We start from the raw sequence: 25,089 nt of genomic DNA on the forward strand, positions 1-25,089 counted from the left end.
ATACTTTTGGCGTACTTGCTTGATCTATAGCCTTGCTATGGTCAGGATTAGTGTACCTTTTGTAGAGCTCCATGTCTATGTCAGGGAGAGTAAAATCATTACCAGAAACAACCGCAGGACAAAGTATTCCAGGGGAGACAATTAAACCTTCACCCTAGGAAAGGAGGAGACTTATGCACTAATACTTCAACTATTTTGGTAGTGGCACCAAGAAGAGGCACAATATTATTTGAGCTTACTTCCCGGGAAACAAGCTTTATAGGCGACTGCGCTTTCAGAGGAAATTGCGAGCTACCCACCTCCACGATAGTAGGATGCGTTGCTTTTTTTGCATTTTCCATAATAATAGGCGCATCCTGATTACTGTGCCCTTTCATAGTAAATTTCCCTTCCTCTAAATCTTAAACATTGATGTCTACTGACTTTGGACCCTCATTCAGACCCTTGTCCTTTCCCCTTTCCCATAAGCTGTATAATTGACAGTTTCCCTTTAACTGTGAAACAGTAGTGTCCTTATTACGAAGGGGATTTGATTTAGTCTTCGAACAAAACCTTCCCACTAATAAACGACCTGACCTTAGTTTTTTTGCAGTCATTTCAAAAGACTAATCACCACTAGGGGATATAAAACAAGACACGTTTAAAAAGTTATTAAATATAAAGAAAAATTATAAAACTGCTCTGATTCCTAGGGGATATTCCCTGGCGAAATATACCGTAAGGGGGAAGAGACTGACAGAATTTATACCAAAGTTATCTTTGCCGCATAAGGTCCACCACAATAAATATATCCAGGCGAGATATATACAATCTAGTTTAAAAAATGATATCAGGGGGCGGCCCCAGCCCAGCCCTCTACGGCCTCGGGGGGGCCTCAGAGGGCCCGCCCTTTGCCCGGGTTTAGCCCCGTGCTTTGCCCCGCGCGCGTCCCGCGTCGCGGGATATTGATTCAATTATAAAGCCCAGCCAGGCGGGGGCGTGTGCACGGAGGGAAGAGGCTGCAGGTGTGAGATGATGAATTGCCTGCTGGGCCTCGCAGTCCCTCCGTGTCAGAACAAACAAAGCGCTAGAGTCCCGTGAACGGCTCCCGCGAAGCGGGGGACGTGAACAGTAGCCGCTGAGCCCCTCAGGTGTCCACACGTATCCTCGCAGTCAGGAACAGCAGTAAAAGAGTAACAGTCTCGCAAACAGCACTCCAGCCCTGGCTTCAAGGCAACAGAGAACACTGCAAGAGGAGAGATTTCTAATGAGAGTGTGTCCACACAGTGGAGGGGAAGGGGAGCGGTAAGGCAAATGAGGGGGTCAGGGGTCAGAAAGGGAGCAGAGGAGGAGCAGGCAGAAGGAATGAAGGGCCTACTACAGCCTACTACATTAGAAGCGTTTGCTTAGTTGAATTATTATATTTATACCAAAATAGAAAAGTGTGTAATCAATAAGAAAATATGGATATTGTCAGATTTCATCAACTGATTTATGGAGACAAATGGTTTAATTTCCAAAATAAATGTAGAACTGACTATTCAGGGATAAGTTAGGTAAGTATTGGATAGTGTAGGGGTAAAAATTACTATTCTAACTCCAGGGGGGTGCAACAGTAGGGTAAGTGTTGGATAGTGTAGGGGTAAAAATTACTATTCTAACTCCAGGGGGTGCAACAGTAGGGTAAGTGTTGGATAGCGTAGGGGTAAAAATTACTATTCTAACTCCAGGGGTTGCAACAGTAGGGTAAGTGTTGGCTAGTGTAAGGGTACTATGCGTGGTAATGTTATGCGTTGTAATGGTATGTGTTGTAATGGTATGTGTTGTAATGACATGCGTTGTAGTGTCATGCGTTGTAATGGTTGCGTTGTAATGGCATGCGATGTAATGGATGCTGCGTTGTAAAAGGTTCGTTGTAATGGTAGTGCGTTGTAAAAGTTGCGTTGTAAAGGTTGTTTCCCCAGGGCGGGTGTCAGACCTTTGATAGGGGTTCTGGACAGTCAGTGGTCACTGGGCAGTGCCTGCGGTGGGTACGGTTACTTATCACTTGTGTCCTGGGGCACATTACTACTCTACGTGAGCCTCTCAGAGTGACACCGAGTAGTCAAGGCTCACTCGATGATGCGGTAGTACTTAGAAACCCAGAAGCAGCATCACCAAGTACATATAGACGTCTGGGGCCAAGATATGTCTCCAGCATTCATGCACCGGTCACTTGCCCCTGTGGCACATTGTCATCCTGGAGCTGCTTCAGGATGCAGGACTTCAGGACTCCTTCGTTCTATTAAAAACACACTAACAACGTCTCAGCCAATAGGACACAGGTGCCTGACAGCATGAGCTGTGTGTCCTTCTCTCTCAGTGGTCCTTGGCCACAGGCTCGTTACTGGACAACTCCATGCGCAGAACAGCCAGCCGCGCAACGCATGGTAAAAATACAGAGCAAAAGTCCTTGGACCCCACCTCACCCCTTAAACAACTTCTGGTGGGTGCATTTGTCGAAGGAGGCGGGACCTGCCCCCTTCGTTGACACTATATGGGCCTGCTCTTCACCCTCGGACCATTCAAACATGACACAAAGCACAAGTAGCCCAGTTGACTGGTAATGTGTGTTGTTTTGGAGCTCCATAATGTGCCAGACGCATTACATAAAGGGCAGAGGCAGCAGGTGCTACAGACAAAGAGTGCACTGTTCAACTAACTCTGTTGCTTTTTTGAGAGCCAGAGGGTAGGGGCAGCATGGAATGAGGACTTGATTTGCCGAGGAGCACACTGTTTGGTCAAGTGGAGAAGAGGACATTGTAATCCAAGTCCTGTAATTCCCAGAACAGATGACAAGTCACTATATAGATCTTTTATCCCTCCCAATGTATCCTCTCATGCTGCCTTTGGGGTTGTTATGTTGCTCAATACCAAATGACAGGAGAGACCAGCTAAACCCCCCCGCAGACCTGAGTCTGGTGGTCTCCCCTGTGCGATGCGTACCACGCCTAATAAGAGGCCGATAACGGGGCAGCGTCAAGCACTGTCCTCACCACAAGTTATTCTCCCTGCCCAGCTGGCCGCTCTGCCCTCCACAGGTGGACAGTGCTCGTTCCGGGAAGGATGTCTTTCACCCACATTAATCCCAGAGGGACTGACCCGCGGCCCAAACCACAGACATACACAGAGTATACTTCCACAATGTGAAATCAAAGTCAGACGATACCCTGTCGCCGCAACCGTCGACACGGGAGCGTCCATAGACCTCGTGTCTGTGGACATAGACGAAACCATGCTGGAACCTCCAGTGTCAGCCAAGGCCAAAGTTAGAGTCTTCGCCTAGGGACAATCGAAGCCACTACCCATGTTAGGGTGTTTCAGGTCTTCAGTTTCATATGAGGACAAGGGCATCAACACTGCCATCTACGTAGTGGAAGGAGGCAAAGGAATGCTAGTAAGCTGTACCAAAGCCAGACCCTAGGCCTCGTTGCCTTCATGTTTGCAGTGCAACTCGAAGAACTCTCATGCATCCTGGCAGAGTTTGAAAGAGTGTTCGACAGGAATGGCTGTCTCAAGAACATAGACATGCAGTCACATATTGACAAGTCGATGCATCCGGTAGCCCTCCGACATTGTCGCATTGCATTCCACCTCCAACCAAAGATGGAAGAGGATCTCGACAAGCTAAAATGTGCCGGCATCTTTGAAAAGGTCACGGGCTCCACGCCATGGGTGTCACCCATGGTAGTGGATAAAAAGCTGAAAGAACATGGAGAGGTCCGCATCTACGTAGTCATGCGGCTCCCAAACATCGCAATCAAATGCGAGTGCCACATGACTCCCACCATTGACGGCATCCTAGGAGAGCTCAACGAAGCTCAGTGGTTCTCTAAGGTAGACCTGCAATCAGGATACCACCAGATGGCCAGACATCCAAAGTTGAGGTATACAATCACCTTTTCGAATCACGTAGGGCCCAGGCGCTACCACTGCCGCAACTTTAGCATATCAAGCACCACAGAAGTATTCCAGAACACCATATATGAGCTGCTTGCAGGACTACCAGGCGCCATCAATGTCTGTGATGACATTTTGATACTTGCCGGACCAGTCCAGGAGCCCCAGGAAAGCCTTTGTGGGGTTCTTAAAAGAATCTAAGGGACAAGTCTCACACTTCACAGAGAGAAGTGTGAATTAATGAGACAATAGATCAGCTTCTTTGGATACACCTTCTCAGTTCGAGACGCTCCTGCGCCAACCCACCTATCTGAAGTGAGGAGTTTTCTGAACATGGTCATTTACTGTGGACGATTCATACATGACCTAAGAAACCTCACACAGCCCCTCAGAGACCTCATGAAGGCCGCAACTCTGTGCGTGTGGTATATGGCTCAGAAACACGCATTCCAAGCGACGGACGCTCTCTCGGCAGACACCATTTTATCCTACTTCAACCTCACCAAACAGACCACCATTGCAGTTGCCGCTATCCCAAAGCTGTCCTCATGCAGCAGCAAAGCCATGGTAACCGGGTCCCAGTAGCCTATGCCAGTCAGTCACTCACCGCATTAGTATTAGGAGTAGTAGTAGTAGAAGAAGTATTTCTAGTGGTGGTACCAACAGTAGAAGTAGCAGGAGTAGCATTATAAGTAGTAGTAGAAGTACCAACAGAAGCAACAGTAGTAGTATTAGGAATACTAGTAGTAAAGTAAGTTGTATTTCTAGTGGTAGTACCAACAAAGGCAGCAGTAGTGGTTTAAGGAATCGTAGTAATAATAGAAGGAGCATTTCTAGTGGGAGTACCATGAGTAGAAGTAGCAGTAATAGCATTAGGAGTAGTAGAAGAAGTAGTATTTTTATTGGCAGTATCAACAGAAGCAGCAGTAGTAGAAATAGTATTTCTAGTGGTAGTACCAACACCAAAAGCAGCAGCAGTAGCATTAGGAATAGTAGTTGTAGAAATAATATTTCCTTTGGTAGCACAAACAGCAGAAGTAGCAGAATAGCATTAGGAATAGCAGTAGTAGAAGTAGTATTTCCAGTGGTAGTACCAACAGAAGCAGCAGTAGTAATGTTAGGACTAGTAGTAGTGATAGAAGTAGTATTTCTGGGGGTAGTACCAACGGAAGCAGCAGTAGTAATGTTAGGAATAGTAGTAGTGATCGAAGTAGTATTTCTGGGCGTAGTACCACAAGAAGCAGCAGTAGTAATGTTAGGAATAGTAGTAGTGATAGAAGTAGTATTTCTGGGGGTAGTTCCAAAAGAAGCAGCAGTAGTAATGTTAGGAATAGCAGTAGAGTAGGAGTAGTAGAAGAAGTATTTCTAGTGGTGGTACCAACAGAAGCAGCAGTAGTAATGTTAGGAATAGTAGTAGTGATAGAAGTAGTATTTCTGGGGGTAGTACCAACAGAAGCAGCAGTAGTAATGTTAGGACTAGTAGTAGTGATAGAAGTAGTATTTCTGGGGGTAGTACCAACAGAAGCAGCAGTAGTAATGTTAGGACTAGTAGTAGTGATCGAAGTAGTATTTCTGGGGGTAGTTCCAAAAGAAGCAGCAGTAGTAATGTTAGGAATAGCAGTAGAGTAGGAGTAGTAGAAGAAGTATTTCTAGTGGTGGTACCAACAGAAGCAGCAGTAGTAATGTTAGGAATAGTAGTAGTGATAGAAGTAGTATTTCTGGGGGTAGTACCAACAGAAGCAGCAGTAGTAATGTTAGGAATAGCAGTAGAGTAGGAGTAGTAGAAGAAGTATTTCTAGTGGTGGTACCAACAGAAGCAGCAGTAGTAATGTTAGGAATATTAGTAGTGATAGAAGTAGTATTTCTGGGGGTAGTACCAACAGAAGGAGCAGTAGGAATGTTTGGAATAGTAGTAGTGATAGAAGTAGTATTTCTGGGGGTAGTACCAACAGAAGCAGCAGTAGTAATGTTAGGAATAGTAGTAGTGATAGAAGTAGTATTTCTGGGGGTAGTACCAACAGAAGCAGCAGTAGTAATGTTAGGAATAGCAGTAGAGTAGGAGTAGTAGAAGAAGTATTTCTAGTGGTGGTACCAACAGAAGCAGCAGTAGTAATGTTAGGAATAGTAGTAGTGATAGAAGTAGTATTTCTGGGGGTAGTACCAACAGAAGCAGCAGTAGTAATGTTAGGAATAGCAGTAGAGTAGGAGTAGTAGAAGAAGTATTTCTAGTGGTGGTACCAACAGAAGCAGCAGTAGTAATGTTAGGAATAGTAGTAGTGATAGAAGTAGTATTTCTGGGGGTAGTACCAACAGAAGCAGCAGTAGTAATGTTAGGAATAGCAGTAGAGTAGGAGTAGTAGAAGAAGTATTTCTAGTGGTGGTACCAACAGAAGCAGCAGTAGTAATGTTAGGAATATTAGTAGTGATAGAAGTAGTATTTCTGGGGGTAGTACCAACAGAAGGAGCAGTAGGAATGTTTGGAATAGTAGTAGTGATAGAAGTAGTATTTCTGGGGGTAGTACCAACAGAAGCAGCAGTAGTAATGTTAGGAATAGTAGTAGTGATAGAAGTAGTATTTCTGGGGGTAGTACCAACAGAAGCAGCAGTAGTAATGCTAGGACTAGTAGTAGTGATAGAAGTAGTATTTCTGGGGGTAGTACCAACAGAAGCAGCAGTAGTAATGTTAGGAATAGCAGTAGAGTAGGAGTAGTAGAAGAAGTATTTCTAGTGGTGGTACCAACAGAAGCAGCAGTAGTAATGTTAGGAATAGTAGTAGTGATAGAAGTAGTATTTCTGGGGGTAGTACCAACAGAAGGAGCAGTAGGAATGTTTGGAATAGTAGTAGTGATAGAAGTAGTATTTTTGGGGGTAGTACCAACGGAAGCAGCAGTAGTAATGTTAGGAATAGTAGTAGTGATCGAAGTAGTATTTCTGGGCGTAGTACCAAAAGAAGCAGCAGTAGTAATGTTAGGAATAGTAGTAGTGATAGAAGTAGTATTTCTGGGGGTAGTTCCAAAAGAAGCAGCAGTAGTAATGTTAGGAATAGCAGTAGAGTAGGAGTAGTAGAAGAAGTATTTCTAGTGGTGGTACCAACAGAAGCAGCAGTAGTAATGTTAGGAATAGTAGTAGTGATAGAAGTAGTATTTCTTGGGGTAGTACCAACAGAAGCAGCAGTAGTAATGTTAGGACTAGTAGTAGTGATAGAAGTAGTATTTCTGGGGGTAGTACCAACAGAAGCAGCAGTAGTAATGTTAGGAATAGTAGTAGTGATAGAAGTAGTATTTCTGGGGGTAGTACCAACAGAAGCAGCAGTAGTAATGTTAGGAATAGTAGTAGTGATAGAAGTAGTATTTCTGGGGGTAGTTCCAAAAGAAGCAGCAGAGGTAATGTTAGGAATAGTAGTAGAGTAGGAGTAGTAGAAGAAGTATTTCTAGTGGTGGTACCAACAGTAGAAACAGCAAGAGTAGCTGTAGAAGTAGTAGTAGAAGTACCAACAGAAGCAACAGTAGTAGTTTAAGGAATAGTAGTAATAATAGAAGGAGCATTTCTAGTGGTAGTAGCAAGAGTAGAAGCAGCAGTAATAGCATTAGGAGTAGTAGTAGTAGAAGTAGAAGTAGTATTTTAATGGCAGTATCAACCGAAGCAGCAGTAGTAGTATTAGGAGTAGTAGTAGTAGAAGTAGTATTTCTAACTGTAGTACCAACAGCTGAAGCAGCAGCAGTAGCATTAGGAGTAGTAATAGTAGAAGTAGTATTTATAGTGGTAGCATGAACAGCAGAAGAAGCAGCATTAGGAGTAGTAGTAGTAGTATTTCTAGTGCTAGTACCAACAGTAGAAGCAGCAGTAGTAGCATTAGGAGTAGAAGTAGTATTTCTATTGGTAATGCCAAAGGTAGAAGCAGAAGTAGTAGCATTAGGAGTAGAAGTAGTATTTCTATTGGTAATGCCAAAGGTAGAAGCAGAAGTAGTAGTATTAGGAATTGTAGTAGAAGTAGTATTTCTAGTGTTAGTACAAACATAAGCAACAGTAGTAGTATTAGGGAAAGTAGTAGTAGTAAAAGTAGTATCTCTAGTCATAGTATAAACAGAAGCTGCCGTAGCATTAGGAGGTGGAGTAGTAGTAGAGTAGTATGTTAAGTGGCAGTACCAACAGTAGAAGCAGCAGTAGTAACATTAGGAGTAGTAGTATGTTTAGGGGTAGTGCTAACAGTAGAAGCAGCAGCAGTATCCTCCCTGTTGGAACAGAGGCATTCCTGTCCTTGCACAGTAAGCCGCTGTTATCAGCTCCGCGTGCCCTATAGCCCTAGGGCAGCAGTGTGCCTTAGTTGTGTTTATTGTGTACGCGTTATTAGTGAGGCACGGTGCAGAGTGCCAGGCTGGCTCCGGGGTGGAAGTCTAATCAGCCTGGTTAGACATTACTCAGTTATTGCTCCTGTGACAAGTGCCAGGGGCAGCATCGAAAGAGTGAGGTGACTACACCCCCACAACCACCACCAAGACAGCTCAGTGACTGACCACATGTGCTGGGATGAAATCTTCCAGGGCTGACTTTCATCCTTTTGAGATGATCAAAAAGGGTGTTTATAAGCTTCTATTAAGTAGTGCTCAACATTAATTGCTAATATCATCACATTATAATTATTAGCTTAAGTTAATTTCCTCCTGTCTTCTTTTAACTAATACCTGCTGGTTTACATGGATTCTTCCTCAGGTTACACCAGTTTTAAATACAGATGCCTCAATGCCTCCAATAACTCACCTCTCTTTACCTTCCTAGTGAGCATCATAAACTTTGAAGATATGGTAAATCTACCCTACCCATAATGCATTGCATGCAAGACAGTACTACGAGTACATTCAAATAGCTATGTCCATGTAAACAATTAGTAGTTTTGGAATGTGACAAAATAATTATTATATTAATTCCAGATTAGGTTGTACTCTATGTGGAGCTGATGAAGGGAAATTTATAGAAGGTCTAATATAAATGAGATGTGGTAGGTGCAGTACAATAAGCTGCGCCTAGATCTCCCTAGTGAGCATCATAAACCTTGAAGATATGGTAAATCTACCCTACCCACAATTCATTGCATGCAAGACAGTACCACAAGTATATTCAAATAGCTATGTCCATGTATACAATTAGAAGCTTTGAAACGAGACAAAATATATATTATAGTAAGTCCAGATTAGGTTGTACTCTATGTGGAGCTGATGAAGGGAAATTTATAGAAGGTCTAATATAAAGGTGAGATGTGCTAGCGAGTAAAGTAATCACTGCCAATCAAGTTTAGTACTAAGTGAGTGTCATGTCTGAAGGCCTTTAAGAAAGTAGTGCCTTGAGGCTGTAATTAAAACCTAGGGCGTAACAACACATGTAACAGGGGATGTCCTCATGGGAGGTTACAAGAAGAGACAAGGCGGTAATAAGGAGGGACTACAAAGCCTAATGACCAATGAAACACCACCATTTACAAAGGACAGGGACAGGATCCATTTAAAAAGATGGGTGGGAAGTAAGTGGAGCTTTATCCACAGATCCTGAATATAGCATGTCTCGAAGAGACAGCACAAGCGCTGCCTAGGCGAAACCTAAAAATCAGACATAGACGCACCCACATGGAACTTCAGAGTACAGGGGAGGAAAGAGCAAAGTGAGGGTGACCAAGCGGGTCATGGGGTAGAGGTTCCTCCACTTACCGCAGCCGGTCCCTGTACTGGCCATGGCTTCTCCAGCGCAATCTGGTCCCATCGGTGCGGTCCTAGTTGTAGACGTGCTCTACAGTGAGGGGTGCAGTGCTACCCTGGCATCATGGGCATCGACAGATCAGTGGCATCTAAAACAAAAAACAGAAGTCAGGAGCCTGCTTTGCCACTGTGTCTCCACTGAAGGCAGAGCTTCTTTAGTCCAGAACATTTGAATTTCTCAGTCGGAATGCACAGCACCTGCATAAGCATACACCCCTGCTCTATAGCTCCTCTCTATACCCCTTGCAGGCCTAGAGCGCCTTTCTGCACCCATTCCTAGCCCTCTCTAAGGACCCTCTGTGTCCATAGCTCCTGTCTCTGCGTTCGTCCAGTTCAGAGCTCCTATCTATGCCCTCCGCTGCCGCTCCACTCCTGTCTAGGCCCCTCATGGCACAGAGCTCTTACCTATGCACCTACCTTGGACCAGGACTCCTCTCTATGCCCTCCCTGGCCCAACACCCCTGCCTATCCCTCTCATGGCACAGAGATCCTACCTATGCACCTCCCCTGGATCAGAGCTCCTGTCTATGCCCTCCCCTGCCCTAGCACTTCTGTCTATCCTGTGTATGCTCCTCATCGCACAGAGCTCTTACCTATGCACCTCCCCTGGATCATGGCTCCTCGCCATGCCCTCTCCTGCTCCAACACTGCTGTCTATGCCCCTAGTGGCTCAGAGCTTCTACCTATGCACATGCCTTGGACCAGGGCTCCTCTCTATGCCCTCCCTGGCCCAACATCCCTGCCTATCCCTCTCATGGCACAGAGATCCTACCTATGCACCTCCCCTGGATCAGAGCTCCTGTCTATGCCCTCCCCTGCCCTAGCACTTCTGTCTATCCTGTGTATGCTCCTCATCGCACAGAGCTCTTACCTATGCACCTCCCCTGGATCATGGCTCCTCGCCATGCCCTCTCCTGCCCCAACACTGCTGAAAATGCCCCTCATGGCTCAGAGCCTCTACCTATGCACTTGCCTTGGATCAGAGATCCACACTAGGCCCTCCCCTGCCTCAGCACTCCTGTCTATGCCCCTCATGGCAGAGAGCTTCTACCTATGCACTTTCCTTGGATCTGAGCTCCTCTCGATGCCCTCCCGGGCCCCAACACTCCTGTCTATACCCCTCATGGCACAGAGCCCTAACTATGCACCTCCCCTGGATCAGAAATCCTCGCTATGCCCTCCCCTGCCTCAGCACTCCTGTCTATGCCCCTCATGGCACAGAACCCTACCTATGCACCTCCCCTGAATCAGTGCTCCTGTCTGTGCCTTTCCCTGGTCCAGAACTCTTGGGGGCATATTACCAAGGGTGGCGATAGGCAATTATCGCCGGTTTAGCTGCCGTTTTCGGCCACTAAGCGGCGTTAATTCTATCGCTCTATTAGCAAGCTGTCGCTAACAGCAGTTAGCGACAGCTTGTAGGCGATAGCGAGCGGTTTGGGGCCCGCTTTGCATGTCAGCGATATTTATCGCTAATGACATGCAAAGTGGCCGTGCCCAACCTGTTAGCGACTGAAAGCAGTCGCTAACGTCGCTATTGCCTATTCGCAAGGCAGGCGTAGCGATGGAAATATTCCCGCTATCGCCAAAAACCAACGCCTGCTCAGACCAGTTCTTAGCCATGTTATCCAATGGGAGGTGGATAACATGGCTAAGAGCATTTCGTCGCTAATGCGTGAATATCGCTGTATTCTCAGCGATATTCACTAATTTCGCCGCTATCACTGGATATTTTAGCACAATGGAGAAAAACTTTGCTAATAGCATGTTTTCTCCGCTAACATATCCAGCGATAGGCAGCGATAAAAAATTTGTCGCTAAGCCTATTTAGCGATAAATATCGCTACTTGTTGGTAATATGCCCCTAGTTGTGTTGGTGCCTTTCCCTGGTCCAGAGCTCCCATCCATGTATCTCCCTTGGTACAGGTCTTCTGACTTTGCTCCATGTTTTCGGGAGTGATTTTAAGGGATTTTAGGCACACAATGGGCCAAAGATGTAGCTGTTCTGATTGGCTCACCTACAACGTGCCCTCATGCAGAGTATTTGTGCATGTGTGAACATGTTTAAATATGTATTTACATACATACAATATCGCAGCTATATAATTTAAGAAATATAAACAAACAATGGTCCGAGACCAATCTATTTATGAAAGCAATAGGTCAAAACTTAAACAATTAGAGGCTTATGTTATATTAACGAACCTTACTCAATTAATGAAGAGCAGAAAATAGGCAACAGCAACAAGCTCCAAATATATGCAATATTTTAATCTATTGTCATAATGAAAAGCCAATTCACAGTATTATGTACATTTTATATATAATATAATGCCCCGTATCAAGAGCGTGCAGTAAAGAAAAAAGAAGTGTCAAAAGAGCGTGATCGTGATAAGATGAAAGGAAAAGAAATCACACAAAGTATGTAAAAATTATTCTCAATGATTCAGAAAAAACACCAGCCAATAAATGCCGGAACAATATATCCTGGCCACATCAATAAGTCAATATGCAGTCCTTAATGCTATTCATACGACATGAGATGTATAAATGTCTGCACTAATAGAGGGGGATAACATTAGTGGTCCAGGTTTTTTAGTAGATGTCGACGTTTCGACTCGTCTTGCGGCCTTGCGGTTGGTTATGCCTGGGCCATGCGAGTCTTCTTTACATACTTTGTGTGATTTCTTTTCCTTTCATCTTATCACGATCACGCTCTTTTGACACTTCTTTTTTCTTTACTGCACGCTCTTGATACGGGGCATTATATTATATATAAAATGTACATAATACTGTGAATTGGCTTTTCATTATGACAATAGATTAAAATATTGCATATATTTGGAGCTTGTTGCTGTTGCCTATTTTCTGCTCTTCATTAATTGAGTAAGGTTCGTTAATATAACATAAGCCTCTAATTGTTTAAGTTTTGACCTATTGCTTTCATAAATAGATTGGTCTCGGACCATTGTTTGTTTATATTAGTTATTACCCAGGTCCAGTACCTTTAGGGTAACCCCATTACTTTAATGGATATAATTTAAGAAGACACAAAAAGAACTATCAAATAGAGGCTCAGGCATTGCCAGGGCTTAATTTGTAATGGAACCCGCAGCCAGTTCAATTAAAGATCAGTGCACCCAATACCAAGGCTGGTGGTCTTGAACCCACCTCATGCATCTTTAATCCACAACAGACACTCCCTGCCCCTTCATCTCACTCTGGTAGGCTTTGCTTTCTACCTTTGTGATGTGTTTTCCGTCTTTCTTGTCTTCCGTCTTTCTGTTTTGTTTATTTTTCCGTAAAAAATGTAGGTCCCCAAATATAAGTGCCTGTGGCCCCCACCTGCACCCCGGCTCAAATTAAGCACTGGTACTGCCTTGGCCACTGCCGTGAGAGGTACTTGTACATTTGAGTGCAGTATATATGTACTAATGTAAATTCCATCATTAACACGAATTTGATGTTCCATTTATATATAAAAAAAACACAATGCACGACCCTTTAAAACACTCCTTAGTTTATATTCTATTGCTTGGCTCATATAAGGAAACGTTTTTAGCACTTTGAAATGAAAATTCATGTTTTTGCCTCAATCACTGCTTTGGCATACCTGCCAAAACTCTCGATTTAGGAGGAGACTAGGGGCCAGATGTAGGTAGCCCAATACCGGTCGGTAACGGCCGAATTTACCGATTTTCGGCCGTTACCGACCGGTATTGGGCATTCGGGATGTAGGGGACCCAAAAACATCCGAATCGGTAAATACCGAATTGGTAATTTCCGAATGTCCGATTCCGATTTTTACAGAATCGGTATTTTTTACCGATTTTTTTATCTACATACCATTTACCGATTCTAAAATACCGAATCGGTAAAATTCGGTATTTTAGAATCGGTAAAATCGGATTACCTACATCTGGCCCTAGATGTTTTAAGCAACAAATGGCTCTATTTTAGTTTTTGCCTGCTTAGAATCCCAGCTGAAAGGCATTGCCCTCCACCTCCTCGTCAGAACTGTTGGCATGCTTTTTGCAGATAAAGAACCTTTTGCTTGGTTGAATTAATATATGTATGCCAGAATTGTGTATTTAAGATGAAAAGGCGTGCATTTTCAGAAGTCATAAGCTGATGGTTGGAGAAAAATGGCTGAATTTCCCAAATATATTTAAAGCTGTTTTTTGACTGATAAATCACGCAGGGAGACTTATTACAAATATTATTTACTTTTGTGCCAGGGTACTTGCACTGTTGCTGGTATGTATTACTTAATTAGAGGCATTCCAATCAGGCAAAGTCTTGTTTATATTCCTTTTTAGGAGCCATCCACACAGCACTTGCACTGTCTCTTCGAGACATGTTGTATATACTTTGTGGGCTTCAGCCCGCCCATAGGCTTCCCATTTGCTGGCTTCATCGTCGCTCTCATATTCTTTTTCCCCCATTTGTCCATGGCATGCATGGGCCATGCCTCTACCTGTATTTAGTTATTTTGAAAAAGGGGGACCCCTACAAAACAACAATAGACACATACATTACACAAACCAATATTATACACAGTTAAAACCCTAAAGGAGGGGTTAATGAAGAGTATAAAGGCTGGCGTCGCTGTAAAGAGAAGAAAAACACGACGCGCGTTTCAACTTTTTCTATTGTTCTCTTTGGACCTCAGATTCTAAAATGAGGCCAGAATGTAGCAAGACCTTCTCCGTGGTGGCTAATAATTCGGCAAATAGTTTTTTTTGGTTAATTGTAGTCGAGTCATGCTAGGCTGAATTGTAGTTCTATTTATTTTTCAAGCGTACGATTTAAAAGATGTGCATCAATCTGAAAATAGACGTCCTATGATAACACAGGGAGTCCGAGAAGAAAAGGATTCAAAAGTTGTGGATCGGATGTGTGACTCCACTAAGGTTTCAGACCATCTCAACATAGATAATATTCCAGATACATCGTTTATGGATAATAGTGATCCCGCAATGCCACATGTCCGCTCAATCACGGGGAAGAATTAACTGTGTATAATATTGGTTGGAGTAATGTATGTGTCTTGATATTTATATGTAAAAAAGAATGATCAAAAAATATACATATATATATATATATAAAAAGAAGTACACACTTGCTATATGTGATGAAATTATAAAGCAAAGATAAATGAATAAAGATACATATTTTCATATCAAAAGAACAACTGTCTGCAGTAAATTGACGTTTAAACAAGTCTAATATGCACTGTTATTGTACAAATGAAGGCCTGGCTTTTTTCATTGTAAATGTATGCTTTGGATCTTGTGGCTAGCTTGTTGTTTATTCTGTCTGTATTTAGCCCTCCTTGAAAACATGGACCAATTACTACTATACTTCCACTACTCCCCATTTACCAACTGTTTTCGGAACTACTTTGTTCTTTAATTTGGCACACTTCACACAAGCGCTCCTGTTTTCATTTGCTCTGAGCTCTGCTGTGAACAGGGCTGTAAATCTTGTTCTTATCTCATCACAAATGTTGCTTCACACGAGCGCTCCTGTTTTCACTTGCTCCGAGCACTGCTGTAAACAGGGCTGTAAATCGTGTTCTTATCTCATCACAAATGTTGCTGTTCTTATGAGTCAATGTGCACAATACCATGCTGAGCTCGGGGGCTCTGTGCACACAATGTACTGCTCCATCCACAGCGCTTAAATCGCTCTCCCACACGCTGTATAGTTGTGTTAAGAAGGCAGGCGCTTACAAGTCTCACCCCTTCTCTGCCCATAATCACATGACTTGCTTTCACACACTACATGGCACAGCCGGGAAAAGGTAGGCAGCGTAAATCCATGCCAACTGTTTGTAAAATGTACCTTGAACCCTGACGCTTTACGGCAATTAAAGGGTTTCTCTGAGGCAGGCGGGAGGTCTGGCTTGTTTATTCTGTTTTTTCATATATATTGTGTTCTTGACTTTATTCGCCCATGTCAGTTTTATACAGGTTGTTTCACACTCTCACAACCACAACCAGACTGTATCATATGAAAAAATTGTATAGTGTTTTCTTCAGGTTTTGTTGTGGATTCGTATGTGCGTACAAGATTCCACAATTTCTGTTCACTCTTTGTGACCCTATTTTTTTGCACCTTTTAATTATCCAATATTCCATTTTAGCATAGTTCTAAAAGCAAGTGATTTATGACCAGAGCTGCTCAGCATCCTGTGATCCTGGGTATATCACTTAACTCCCTGTGTTTAAAAAAAAAAAGTGACCGTGTGTAATGTAACTGGTACTCATGTAAAACCCTCCAATACCATAATTGAATTTGTGTTATTATAAAAGAGCAGAGTTTTGCATTAAAAAAATCACTATCAGGTCCCAAAAGCGAGACCTATTGGCTTTACCAATGCTTTTTTATATTACTTTTGGCTACCTTCCCTCACTCATAGATTGAGGTGATCGCTGCTGGTAATCTTGCAAATGGTGGCCACTAATGTAATCTTCTCTAATGTGGTCATTATTACAAAACTAATACTAGAAGCTTGCAGTGATTTTAATTAGTGGGCGGAATTTGGACGGCCAGGGGCCGTCCTCCGCACACGCCCACCTTGACGCGTGACGGCCGGGGTCCGTCACGAGCATGCAAGGGGTTAATTGAACATAAGTAGCTCTTATTACACAAAAGGTCTAACAACTGGCAATAGCTTGGGGTAGCATTTCAACCCATTGTTCTTTTGCCCACCATGCCAACTCAGCTTGGACCCCGCTACATGCAAATCAGTCTTGACCCTGCTCGAATAGGCAAAAGACACACAAGTGATGGACGGAATGCAGAACAAATCAAAACATTCACCCCCAGTCAAGAGAGCTGAGATAAATTCATTGTTCTTTTGCTCACAATGCCACCCGAGTTTGGACCCAGCCATATGCAAATCAGTCTTGCCCATGTTCCTCATGGGAACAGTCCAGCCTGAACTGCCAAACCAGGTCCTCCGTGAACCGGAAACAAGCCTCTTAGGACCAGTTTCGGGGTTTCACCCCTCTTCAGCCTGGATAGCTTGAATACCGTGGCACAGTGAGTTTCTGAATTAAGCAGAATACTCTCACCCAGTCAAGAGATCAGGGCTAGATCCAACACCGTTTTTTAGCTCACTGCACCATCCCAGTTCAGAACCTGGCTATATGCAAATTAGTCTGTTCCTGTCCCAGTGCATGATGGGAACAGGGGAAACCAAACTACCAAGCCAATTCTTACACTGGGAAGGAAACAAGCTTCCGGGGACCGGTTTCTGGCATTTCAGCCGTCGTCGGCCCGGCTTGCTTGAATCCTGATGGTGCAATGAGCAAGGGACTCACATCTGAGTATACCCTTCCACGCTTAGGGTGGACAAAATATTTAACAACAGTGAAGAATTGGCTTGGTAGTTTGGTCTGCCCTGTTCCCATGATGCACTGGGCCAGGGACAGACTTATTTGCATGTAGCCAGGTTCTGAACTGGGATGGTGCAGTGAGCTAAAAAACGGTGATGGATCAAGCCCTGATCTGTTGACTGGGTAGGAGTGTTCTGATTAACTCAGATACTCTGTCCAACACCACACCCTTTTTGAAATTAAGAAGAATCTAGGCCACATATAGGGTACACATGACACCTGACGTGCCTCTTAGTTCTCTTTAATAAATGCCTCTCAATGCAGTGATATAATCAGACTTTTTAGAATTTTGAAGAAACTCTTTCGTATTTTTACATGATAGTTGTTGCTTGATTTACATGCTTAATATTTTCAAGGCCAACAACAACAATACGAGGGATGGAGGGTCTAAGGGGAAAGAATTTAAGACCACTGCAGGAACATATTCCCCAAACTTAATATAGCAAACAACAAAATGTCCATAGGTCTAATCGAGGGTTAAAGTCACTCGCAACACAATATTTTCAAGGCCCTTGGCTGGGCTCTGGCTGGGCTCTCCCTGTTCATTAGTTGGCTCGTCCACCTCTAGCTATAAGTGTCTTTTAATGAGTTTACAGCATCTGTCGCTCAGAGCATCTAATCCCTGCTTGGCTCTTTTTAATGAATTTACAGCTTCTGTCTATCTCTGCCCTCCTGCCCCCTTTGGCTTCTGTAAAACACCACTCCCTTCTCTCTTATCCAGGGTTCTTATCAGTGCATTTATAGCTTTCTATATGCCACCTGAACTCTGATAAGGTGTTCCTGCCCCTTCTCCCAGGTCAGAGATTGAGTAAGTACTGTCGGCTGGAAGATTTCTGTATCAGCCAGTCCCCCCTCCCTCCAACTTCTCCAGCTTCTGTATCTGCCCTCCTGGGCTCAATCACTCTGTCAGTCCCACAGTTATAAGATTATGTATCACAAGCTCATGACCTCAGTATCTGCACCATCTGTACTTCTATGCCTGCCCACCTGAGCTCTGCGCCTCTGTATCTGCACCACCTGGACTTATGTGCCTGCCCCCGAGCCCTGCGCTTCTGTATCTGCACCATGTGTACTTATGTACCTGCCCCCGAGCCCTGCGCTTCTGTATCTGCACCATGTGTACTTATGTACCAGCCCCCGAGCCCTGCGCTTCTGTATCTGCACCACCTGTACTTATGAGTCGGCTCCCCCGAGCCCAGCGCTTCTGTATCTGCATCACCTGTACTTATTGTACCTGCATCACCTGAGCCCTGCGCTTCTGTATCTGCACCACTTGTACTTATGAGCCGGCCCCCCTGAGCTCTGCGCTTCTGTATCTGCACCACCAGTACTTATGTACCTGCCCCGCCGAGCCCAGCGCTTCTGTATCTGCACCACCTGTACTTATGTACCTGCATCACCTGAGCTCTGCGCTTATGTATCTGCACCACTTGTACTTATGTACCTGCCCCCGAGCCCTGCGCTTCTGTATCTGCACCACCTGTACTTATGAGTCGGCTCCCCCGAGCCCAGCGCTTCTGTATCTGCATCACCTGTACTTATTGTACCTGCATCACCTGAGCCCTGCGCTTCTGTATCTGCACCACTTGTACTTATGAGCCGGCCCCCCTGAGCTCTGCGCTTCTGTATCTGCACCACCAGTACTTATGTACCTGCCCCCCCGAGCCCAGCGCTTCTGTATCTGCACCACCTGTACTTATGTACCTGCATCACCTGAGCTCTGCGCTTATGTATCTGCACCACTTGTACTTATGTACCTGCCCCTGAGCCCTGCGCTTCTGTATCTGCGCCACCTGTACTTATGAGCCAGCTCGCCTGAGCCCTGCGCTTCTGTATCTGCACCACTTGTACTTATGAGCCGGCCCCCCTGAGCCCTGCGCTTCTGTATCTGCACCACCAGTACTTATGTACCTGCCCCCCCGAGCCCAGCGCTTCTGTATCTGCACCACCTGTACTTATGTACCTGCATCACCTGACCTCTGCGCTTATGTATCTGCACCACTTGTACTTATGTACCTGCTCCCCTGAGCCCAGCGCTTCTGTATCTGCACCACCTGTACTTATGTAACTGCATCACCTGAGCTCTGCGCTTATGTACCTGCACCACCTGTACTTATGTACCTGCCCCCGAGCCCTGCGCTTCTGTATCTGCACCACTTGTACTTATGTACCTGCCCCTGAGCCCTGCGCTTCTGTATCTGCTCCACCAGTACTTATGCACCTGCATTACCTGAGCCCTGCGCTTCTGTATCTGCACCACTTGTACTTATGAGCCGGCCCCCCTGAGCCCTGCGCTTCTGTATCTGCACCACCAGTACTTATGTACCTGCCCCCCCGAGCCCAGCGCTTCTGTATCTGCACCACCTGTACTTATGTACCTGCATCACCTGACCTCTGCGCTTATGTATCTGCACCACTTGTACTTATGTACCTGCCCCTGAGCCCTGCGCTTCTGTATCTGCACCACCTGTACTTATGTACCTGCATCACCTGAGCTCTGCGCTTATGTATCTGCACCACTTGTACTTATGTACCTGCTCCCCTGAGCCCAGCGCTTCTGTATCTGCACCACCTGTACTTATGTAACTGCATCACCTGAGCTCTGCGCTTATGTACCTGCACCACCTGTACTTATGTACCTGCCCCCGAGCCCTGCGCGTCTGTATCTGCACCACTTGTACTTATGTACCTGCCCCTGAGCCCTGCGCTTCTGTATCTGCTCCACCAGTACTTATGCACCTGCATTACCTGAGCTCTGCGCTTCTGTATCTGCACCACTTGTACTTATGAGCCTACCCCATCCCGAGCCCTGCGCTTCTGTATCTGCACCACCTGTACTTATGAGCTGGCTTCCCCGAGCCCAGCGCTTCTGTATCTGCATCACCTGTACTTATGAGCTGGCTCCCCCGAGCCCAGCGCTTCTGTATCTGCATCACCTATACTTATTGTACCTGCCCCCCTGAGCCCTACGCTTCTGTATCTGCACCGCCTGTACTTATGTACCTGCCCCCCTGAGCTCTGCGTTTCTGTATCTGCATCACCTGTACTAATGTACCTGCCCCCCGACCTCTGTGCTTCTGTACCTGCACCACCTGTACTTATGTACCTGCATCACCTGAGCCCTGTGCTTCTGTATCTGCACCACTTGTTCTTATGAGCCGGCCCCCCTGAGCCCTGCGCTTCTGTATCTGCACCACTTGTACTTATGTACTTGCCCCCCCGAGCCCAGCGCTTCTGTATCTGCACCACCTGTACTTATGTACCTGCATCACCTGAGCCCTGCGCTTCTGTATCTGCACCACCAGTACTTATGTACCTGCCCCCCCGAGCCCAGCGCTTTTGTATCTGCACCACCTGTACTTATGTACCTGCATCACCTGAGCCCTGCGCTTCTGTATCTGCACCACTTGTACTTATGAGCCGGCCCCCCTGAGGCCTGCGCTTCTGTATCTGCACCACTTGTACTTATGTACCTGCCCCCCGAGCCCAGCACTTCTGTATCTGCATCACCTGTACTTATGTACCTGCCCCCCCCGAGCCCAGCGCTTCTGTATCTGCACCACCAGTACTTATGTACCTGCATCACCTGAGCCCTGCGCTTCTGTATCTGCACCACTTGTACTTATGAGCCGGCACCACCTAAGCCCTGCGCTTCTGTATCTGCACCACTTGTACTTATGAGCCGGCCCCCCTGAGCCCTGCACTTCTGTATCTGCACCACTTGTACTTATGTACCTGCCCCCCCCCCGAGCCCAGCGCTTCTGTATCTGCACCACCTGTACTTATGTACCTGCATCACCTGAGCCCTGCGCTTCTGTATCTGCACCACTTGTACTTATGTACCTGCCCCCCCGAGCCCAGCGCTTCTGTATCTGCACCACCTGTACTTATGTACCTGCATCACCTGAGCCCAGCGCTTCTGTATCTGCACCACATGTACTTATGTACCTGCATCACCTGAGCTCTGGGCTTCTGTATCTGCACCACCTGTACTTATGTACCTGCATCACCTGAGCTCTGCGCTTCTGTACCTGCACCACCTGCACTTATGTACCTGCCCCCGAGCCCTGCGCTTCTGTACCTGCACCACTTGTACTTATGTACCTGCCCCCGAGCCCTGCGCTTCTGTATCTGCACCACCTGCACTTATGTATCTGCCCCCCGAGCCCTGTGATTCTGTATCTGCACCACCTCTACTTATGTACCTGCAGCACCTGAGCTCTGCAGTTCTGTACCTGCACCACCTGTACTTATGTACCTGCACCCGAGCCCTACGCTTCTGTATCTGCATCACTTGTACTTATGTACCTGCCCCCCGAGCCCTGCGCTTCTGCATCTGCACCACTTGAGCTCCGAGCTTGGGTATCTGCCCCATTCCAAGCACAGCTCTTCTGTACCTGCCCTGTCCTGAGCCCCGAGTTTGGGTATCCATCTGCACAAAGTAACAGAGACCCAATGGACGGACGCCCACAACACCACCTGGACCGACACTTCTACTAACCTGGAACAGGCCATCCAGATTTTCTTCACCTGGATCTCCAACTGCACCAAGAAAGTCACTCACATGAAGCTGGACAATACCAGCAGATGCACAAAACATGCCAGCTGGTGCACACCAGAACTCCGGACCATCTAACGCGAATGGATGGCGCTCCAACAGAAATAACACAGACAACACCGCCTACAAGTCAGCCCTCAGGAAATACCACCAACAGATCAAGGACAGAAATATAGACTCCCTGACAGACCACATCGAGGCAAGCGCCAACTACACCAATGTGCTCTTCAGCATCGTCAGAATGTTCACCTGCCATTCAGCCACCGAGAACACCTCCCAATAACTCTACGACACACTAGCGAACTATATCCGCCATCTACAGCAACTTCCATCTCCAACCCACTGACTTCAACAACCTCCTGACACAAATGGACGCGACCCACAGCCACCCGCTCGCCACATGGAACCCACTCACCATGCAGAACATCACAGCTATCATGACCTCCATCCAATCCCGAGCACCAAGGGACCGATGGAAACACAGAGAGGTTAGACTCCTCCTGAAGAAACCCTCCACTGACCCCAGCAAACTCAAAAGCTACTGCCCCTTGTCGCTGATCCTACTCCCCCCCCCCAAGTCCTTGAGAAGGCCATCAACCACCAGCTCAGCGAACACCTAGAAAGAAACAACCAACTTGGTGCCTCCCAATCCGGCTTCCGTGTCAACCATAGTATCGAGACCGCCCTGGTCTCCGCAACCAGCAACATCAGAACCCTCCTCGAACGTGGTGAAACAGCAGCCTCGATTCTCCTCGACCTCTCAGTGACATTCGACACTGTATCCCCCCATACCCTTATGAGAAGACTCCACCATGAAGTGAGAGTATCTGTATCTGCCCCGCATAAGGCGAGAGTATCTGTATCTGCCCCTCATAAGGCGAGAGTATCTGTATCTGCCCCTCATAAGGCAACAGTATCTGCATCTGACCCATATAAAGTGAGAGTATCTGCATCTGCCCCTCATAAGGCAAGAGTATCTGCATCTGCCCCCTCATGAGGCAAGAGTATCTGCATCTGCCCCTCATAAGGCAAGAGTATCTGTATCTGCCCCTCATAAGGCGAGAGTATCTGTATCTGCCCCTCATAAGGCGAGAGTATCTGCATCTGCCCCTCATAAGGCAAGAGTATCTGCATCTGCCCCTCATAAGGCAAGAGTATCTGTATCTGCCCCTCATAAGGCGAGAGTATCTGTATCTGCCCCTCATAAGGCGAGAGTATCTGCATTTGCCCCTCATAAGGCAAGAGTATCTGCATCTGCCCCTCATAAGGCAAGAGTATCTGTATCTGCCCCTCATAAGGCAAGAGTATCTGCAACTGCCCCTCATAAGGCGAGAGAGTATCTGCATCTGCCCCCTCATAAGGCAAGAGTATCTGTATCTGCCCCTCATAAAGTGAGAGTATCTGTATCTGCCCCATAAAAAGTGAAAATATCTGCATCTGCCCCTCATAAGGCGAGAGTATCTGCATCTGCCCCTCATAAGGCGAGAGGAACTCTATCTGCCCCTCATAAGGTGAGAGTATCTGTATCTGCCCCTCATAAGGCAAGAGTATCTGCAACTGCCCCTCATAAGGCAAGAGCAACTCTATCTGCCCTTCAGAAGGCGAGAGTATCTGTATCTGCCCCTCATAAGGCGAGAGTATCTGTGACTGCCCCTCACAAGGCAAGAGTATCTGCATCTGCCCCTCATAAGGTGAGAGTATCTGTATCTGCCCCTCATAAGGTGAGAGTATCTGTATCTGCCCCTCAGAAGGCGAGAGTATCTGTATATGCCCCTCATAAAGTGAGAGTATCTGTATCTGCCCCTCATAAGGCGAGAGTATCTGTATCTGCACCTCATAAAGTGAGAGTATCTGTATCTGCCCCTCATAAGGCGAGAGTATCTGTATCTGCACCTCATAAAGTGAGAGTATCTGCATCTACCCCTCATAAGGCAAGAGTATCTGCATCTGCCCCTCATAAGGCAAGAGTATCTGTATCTGCCCCGCATAAGGCAAGAGTATCTGCATCTGCCCCTCATAAGGCAAGAGTATCTGTATCTGCCCCTCATAAGGCGAGAGTATCTGCATCTACCCCTCATAAAGTGAGAGTATCTGTGGCTGCCCCTCACAAGGCAAGAGTATCTGCATCTGCCCCTCATAAGGCGAGAGTATCTGTATCTGCCCCTCATAAGGCGAGAGTGTCTGTATCTGCCCCTCATAAGGCGAGAGTATCTGTATTCACCCCTCATAAAGTGAGAGTATCTGTTTCTGCCCCATATAAGGCGAGAGTATCTGTATCTGCCCCTCATAAAGTGAGAGTATCTGTATCTGCCCCTCACAAGGCAAGAGTATCTGTATCTGCCCCTCATAAGGCAAGAGTATCTGCAACTGCCCCTCATAAGGCGAGAGAGTATCTGCATCTGCCCCCTCATAAGGCAAGAGTATCTGTATTTGCCTCGCATAAGGCGAGAGTACCTGTATCTGCCCCTCATAAAGTGAGAGTATCTGTATCTGCCCCTCATAAGGCGAGAGTATCTGCATCTGCCCCTCATAAGCCGAGAGGAACTCTATCTGCCCCCTCATAAGGCAAGAGTATCTGTATTTGCCTCGCATAAGGCGAGAGTACCTGTATCTGCCCCTCATAAAGTGAGAGTATCTGTATCTGCCCCTCATAAGGCGAGAGTATCTGCATCTGCCCCTCATAAGCCGAGAGGAACTCTATCTGCCCCTCATAAGGTGAGAGTATCTGTATCTGCCCCTCATAAGGCAAGAGTATCTGTATCTGCCCCTCATAAGGCAAGAGTATCTGCATCTGCCCCTCATAAGGCAAGAGTATCTGCATCTGCCCCTCATAAGGCAAGAGTATCTGCATCTGCCCCTCATAAGGCAAGAGTATCTGTATCTGCCCCACATAAGGCAAGAGTACCTGTATCTGCCCCTCATAAAGTGAGAGTATCTGTATCTGCCCCTCATAAAGTGAGAGTATCTGTATCTGCCCCTCATAAGGTGAGAGCAACTCTATCTGCTCCTCATAAGGCGAGAGTATCTGTATCTGCCCCTCATAAGGCGAGAGTATCTGCATCTGCCCTTCATAAGGAAAGAACAACTCTATCTGCCCCTCATAAGGCGAGAGTATCTGCATCTGCTCCTCATAAAGCGAGAGTATATGTATCTGCCCCTCATAAGGCGAGAGTATCTGTATCTGCCCCTCATAAAGTGAGAGTATCTGTATCTACCCCTCATAAGGCGAGAGTATCTGTATCTGCTCCTCATAAAGTGAGAGTATCTGTTTCTGCCCCTCACAAGGCAAGAGTATCTGTATCTGCCCCTCATAAGGCAAGAGTATTTGTATCTGCCCCTCATAAGGCAAGAGTATCTGTATCTGCCCCTCATAAAGTGAGAGTATCTGCACCTGCCCCTCATAAGGCGAGAGAGTATCTGCATCTGCCCCCTCATAAGGCGAGAGTATCTGTATCTGCCCCTC

General features: G+C 46.1%; 1 protein-coding gene across 1 annotated transcript in view; it reads right to left on the reverse strand.

The window, feature by feature from the left end:
• The window catches only part of PRRT1B (proline rich transmembrane protein 1B), a 143,901-nt gene that overhangs the window by 85,795 nt on the left and 33,017 nt on the right, over positions 1 to 25,089 (reverse strand). Inside the window, exon 2 of the mRNA XM_078646190.1 lies at positions 9,618 to 9,754. Within this exon, the coding sequence (XP_078502316.1) occupies positions 9,618 to 9,669 (52 nt within the window). The 5' untranslated portion in view covers positions 9,670 to 9,754. The remainder of the gene's footprint in view (positions 1 to 9,617; positions 9,755 to 25,089) is intronic.

Source organism: Lissotriton helveticus, chromosome 5_1 (genome assembly GCF_964261635.1).
Source record: "Lissotriton helveticus chromosome 5_1, aLisHel1.1, whole genome shotgun sequence".
Lineage (NCBI taxonomy): Eukaryota > Metazoa > Chordata > Amphibia > Caudata > Salamandridae > Lissotriton > Lissotriton helveticus.